Source organism: Lepisma saccharinum, chromosome 17, assembly GCF_977018435.1.
Source record: "Lepisma saccharinum chromosome 17, izLepSacc3.1, whole genome shotgun sequence".
NCBI classification, from domain to species: Eukaryota; Metazoa; Arthropoda; class Insecta; order Zygentoma; family Lepismatidae; genus Lepisma; species Lepisma saccharinum.
In genome coordinates, this window is record NC_139245.1 from 47,228,469 (window position 1) to 47,234,295 (window position 5,827).

General features: G+C 40.0%; 1 protein-coding gene across 1 annotated transcript; it reads right to left on the bottom strand.

Annotated features, from left to right (window-relative positions):
• Positions 1-1,519: 1,519 nt before the first annotated feature.
• On the bottom strand, positions 1,520-2,197 carry LOC146001398 (uncharacterized). The gene has a single exon (XM_083138714.1). The coding sequence runs from the start codon at positions 2,195-2,197 to the stop codon at positions 1,520-1,522; it is 678 nt and encodes a 225-aa protein (XP_082994840.1).
• Positions 2,198-5,827: the final 3,630 nt, after the last annotated feature.

Below are 5,827 nucleotides of genomic sequence, written 5' to 3' on the forward strand. Positions count from 1 at the left end.
AATAACTTTTCTGTATCTGTACACAATTTAATTTTATTACCAAACGGAACTTACTTTCTGGACGTGCCTATGATGATATAGATGAATGGACACTCTCAAACATCCATTCCTTTGCCGGGATTCGAATCTGGAATCCCTGGCACCGTAGCACGTTGTGCTAACCACTCCGCTACGGGGACCGGCTGTTCGCCTGTGGATAGGAGTCAAAAAATTGACGACGACAATCAGTATTACACAATGTATCCGTTACGAATACAATTTGTTGCCAACATACAGATATTTTTCTTTTAAAGAAAGTTATCTCGATTTGGTATTCAGAAAAACCATGAATTCTATAAAGCTTGAAATTTGTGTAATGAAATTAGATGTAAGTACCCTTTAAATATGATGTACATTATCCTCATTGGAAGTCCGTTGAAGCATTTACAAATAGTAACAAGGAGATATGATCATGTTCTGATTAGTATAGGGTTGCTATAGGGTAAAACGAGGAGAGACGCCGCACCTTTTCATAACTGAATAGAAAAAAAAATCTCTGCTTTTGTGGAAATTTATCGACATGAAAACTTAACTGCAGTCCTTGCACTTTAAGAAAAAAAATAATTGGCATCCATTAGGAAGAATTTAAATTTATATTTTTTCAAATTACAAAAGCATTGAATTTTGAGTGTCATGAAAAACACGAGGAGAGATGCCGCACTGACTCACTGCTGCCTCTTTAAGTTCTTCTCACGAACATTCTCTCTTCCACAGTCCACACACATTGTTCCATACACAGTGCAGGTTTCATGTAACCATTTCGAACACGTAACACACTGGATCCAGTCAGGTTTGGAAGCCGTGAGGAAGTAATTCTCCAAGCATTCCACACAATTGTTCATGTCTTGCTCAGATCCACTCGCTTTAGCATCTGGCTTTGTGCCTGTTGTATTTTCTTTCTGTCCTGTCTTGATCCTGGAAGTTGATTGTGAGTGTTTTGGTTTCATATTTGCAAGTCTGGAAGCGGAATTGAGCACTTCGGCTGACTGTTTGAACCTTTTACCTTGGCGAGGAACTTCTGGAATGGGACTCAGCTGGCGGAGGTACTTACTGGGGCTTTCCGTGGGTGTGGAACTGCAGGTAGATGTTGAAGGGTTTGAATTTATTCCTGGTAATTGATTCTGGGGCACAAAAGGAGGTTGTTGAGTTACTTTTGGTGTCAGTTGTGTTGCTTGCGAGGTTGTTGGTTTAACTGTGACAGGCGAGAGACTTCCTGAGGTACTCGATGAAGGTGACTCTAGATCCTGCAAATCATTATGGTCATATATTTTGGTGTGGGTGGATGAAAGTGGACTAGGACCCGACTGACAAGCATCAGAAATGGAAAGGAAGTAGTCGGTAATAGCATTTGAATTCAAAGGGTAACTGTCACAGGCTCGGAAACCTGAAATGGCATTTCCAACAGAAGCAACTTTATTCCACGCCGCACCAATGAGAGAGCCTGCTTGGTATCTTGTGATATTTCTGTCTTTATGGGTTCTCATCCATGATGTTGCTTCCTTGTTGTAATATGACCAAATATAGATCGGTCCAAGGGTTGAAGGGCTTGTGTAGTGTGACTTGGCAAACACAAAACAATAACACCAACTTCAGCCGCATACTCCAGAAGCTCGAATGCATGGACATGTGATGAATGGCAATCTAGGAGTAGAAGCGTTTTGCCTGGATGTTTGCTGGAAACGAAGTGTTCTTTGAACCATTTCATGTAGAGATCAGCACTGATGTACGACGATTTAGGGTTTACGTAGACATCGGATCCTGCAGGAAGTCCATCAACGAATTCAGGTTTTTTATTCACACCTTTCATAATAAGAACAGGAGGGAGAAATGTTCCTTCTGCACTGCAACACCCTATCAGCTTTACATTGTCTCCCCTTTCTTTTGGAGTCAATGTGTGCACAGTCTTTGAACCTTTGGAGGTCACAACCTTTCCAGGTCTGTTAATGAGTGGGAATCCTGTTTCATCGACGTTAAAAATGTTACCTGGTTTATTCATTAGATCATGTTCTTCCATAACCTTTTCTAGCAACGTAAAATAGTTTTTCAGATCTTCACGATTCATTCCTTGAGCTCTGTTGATAGAGAGGACTTGAGCTTGTCGCAAAGAAAGTTCAGGATTTCTCCTCAGGAAGGAATTTAACCATACGTTTCCTGCCATCTGCGATTCATGCGAGAACGTGTGTTTAATATTTAATTTTTCAGCAAATATGTACGCCAACACCCTAACTGGTTGCCTGTCTGGAGCGATACCTGCTGCACCTAGACGTTGAATATGGGAAACTAATTTATTTTCATTATGTGCACCGAAAACACCTTCAGGTCCAAGACTCTTCTTGGAGAAATCGCCTTCTTCAATCCTTCGACATATGATTCTCGCTGGAATGCCGTAATATGGTTCAGCTTCTCTTTACCCTATGTCCCCGGCTTGCACTCTTGTACATGCCTCTTTCAGGGTCTCATCAGACCACGAAGCTCTAGCAGATCTTCTTCTGTATGTGTTGGGCATCTTGAATTCTGAAAAGAATAAGAAACGAGTGCTTACAAACATTTAGACAATTTAATATTTAAGTACACTCTATTTTACATAACATATATACAAGCATAAATAACATGTGTATATTGTTGTGTTTGCATTCTTTGTTAAAATACATAACCTACAGTACATGTAACACTGTTTTCAGAATATTCAATGTGTCAAAAGGTGAAATAAATGACACAGTACACCTTATAATATGAGGGTGAGAAAAGTGCGGCATCTCTCCTAACAGAAAAATGTGCGGCATCTCTCCTTTGTGTAACTGCGGCAACAATCCTTTTTCGCGAGGAGAGATGCCGCACCAGTTTCTTTTTACTGGTTTTGTAGTTTCGGTGCAAAATCGTGCGAAAGGTAATCGCAATACTCTAAGAAGTATTCTATAAAATATTTGTCACGTAGAAACTAGCGTGCGCTCTATTATGATCTATCACACTTACCTTTCATAAAATTTCGACGGTCAAATCACCAGGAAATTTTCATATGAAGGCGCCCCACTCCTTTCCACTTCGCTTGACTTGTCTCTACTGCACTGGCGTGGTGGAATGAACGACAGTTACACATCCTTGCAGAATGTTGTTGCCATCTGATGTGTTCTAGGCAAACTACAGCATGTGCGGCATCTCTCCGCCTGCGGCGTCTCTCCTCGTTTTACCCTACTTCATAAGTGAAAATCCGGGACGCTTGTTGGAGATGGGGTCAACGCCTGAACCCGACAAAGTAATATATACTTATGATAGCCATAATTATAATCATATTCTTTACACTTATTAGTGAGCGGAAATTTACTTCGACGTCTATCATTAAACTTACATTTTCATTTTGATGCCATAATGAACTAAGCTGCTATCTGACAATTTCGAAACTATTTTAAAACTGCGGACTGTTGGCACTGCAAATGAAGGAAGTAAAACTCCCATTGATACTAACGGATCTCAAAATAGCTAAGTGTCAACCTTACGTCCACGAAGTACACCCTGGATTGCAGACTAACGAGGCTCTGGCGTCTGCACCCATGGGCAGTATAATCCTCTATGGGACTTGCGCGCTGTCGATCTGTGTCTGTGATTATTCCTTCAGCAACGTGAAGCAAAATAATTCATTTATTCATTCATTCATTGTCGACAAATGCATTGAGAGGAGCCATCGTGAAGTCTGTAGGACTATCTTCTAACTAGATAACACTTTTATTGTTGAGAGAGAACGGTTAAATGTACAGTTAGTTTGTTTTGAAAGATCGGGCATTCATTTTAAAATTATATTCACACATTTGAGTTGATATAATGTTCAAGAAAGTATAGCCTTAATCCTGGACAGCATAGGTGACGTATACGGTACCCCACTGCGTAATCAAACCTCTGGCAAATGCGCATTTTTGATGACAGACACCAGCGCCTCCATGTAAATTCATTTTTCACCGATATCTTGCCGAGGTATGTTGTGCAGACAGCTAGCTCCCATAAATCGCGTGATTTGGTGTGTTTGGGGTTCCGTGGACCCCACCTATACTGGTATTGAACTGAATTGTAAAACCGGCTTAAATGCTTGGAATCCTTTATTTACAGACATCATCATCGATGAAATTACACTGTGCACAAATGAACACATCACATTGTGCGCAGCCAGGTATAAGGTAGGAACTGGATACATTTCAGCAACAAATAATTTAGAAGTGGAATCGTATATCGGATTGCTGTACTCGGCGGACTCATTGAAAGACAACCATATGATTCCAATGTCATCACGATGACTGAAAGGTGGACTGTGAGTGTTCAGTGAGAAGAAGAAAAAAATATAAAACTGAAAAGAAAGACACATTTTCACATGTTTAATGAATATTTGCATAAATAAAGTTTAATTTGTGTGTCGTTCAACTCATTGAAGATTAAAGCTTCTTTGTACCCCACCTATGCTGGTAAGTTTTATTTTCCCACATATCCTGTCTAGGGTTAATGATTTCTGCTTTCCCACCTGATTCCTCCGGGACTGGTGTGTCCAGAGGAAACGTTTCGGAACTCCGGGACTGTCCCGGAAAATCCTGGACGTATAGCAACCCTAGATTAGTACCTGCGTACCATATCGCGGTTACATAGTAAGCACAGCTTCTACATGTTTTGCCATATTGTTATTGAGACGGGACACGAGAGATATCAGTTTTGCAACAATGGATTAACATCGATTACTGACGAAATTAATGGGTATAACTTAATTTCATCTTTGGACGACAACAATGCTCCAATAGTCAACAATAAGCAAGAGTGGTTATGGAACTTCATACAAATTACGCCTCAACACATCGCCGAGCCACAGAACTTATAGTATGTCAGGTAACCATATTCTATGTACAGTTTTAATTTCCTGCAAGAGCGAACATGCAGTGATTTCCAATCAGAAACCCTGACAGGTGAAAGATAGTAAATACGTGTTATAGACGTTGAGACATTACGCCACTGATGAGGTAGTATACCAGATCATCAACAGCGTAGCGAAGACCCCAAACTTATCCCAAAGATTTTTTCCTAACTATAGAAAAATATAGTGCACGTCTTGCAAAGGTCTTTGCTGGTCTCGCCTGTAGCTAGGCTCTAAGATTAGAGGTTCACCGATGTAAAATGTAAAGATAATGTGAACAATTTCGATTATTAATTTACCAAGATGATAAATTAATTGTTCGTATGTCTCAAAAGATGATTTCCGATAAGTTGATTGGGCCTGGAATAAATATCTCAACTATCCAATACCTGTGGTGTCATTTATTTTCTTAATTTTTTAGACCGATGGACTTCTCATTAAGCACTGTATTAGCAACTCATGTAATCAAAACATTTCTACCAAGTAATCACATGTGGTGTGTTCCTCATATAATAAGTTAACTTCCAACCTGGGCAGGATGAGGCTTTCCACTAAGAAAGACACGGGAATCAAACCATTAAGACAAAATCTACCTTGAGGAAATAAGTAAAGGCTTTATCAACCCCACTTGTTAGCCAATCTTCACTCTAACAAACTGTAGCATCAAGCTGTGTATCACACTTCACCCATTCCAATGTACACCTATATTGGTACAACAGGTTTGTCATGTGACTGTCTTATTGGAAAGTTGTCTCACAGACATGGAAGTACTGTCTGTGTCCATACCATAAATTCCACACAAGCTGTCAATGTACCACTATACATGCAATGGGATACCGTTTATTTTCCCCTTAAAGTCAGACAAATGGTAAAAGTTTACTTTCCTCTTTCCCAGATAACCAG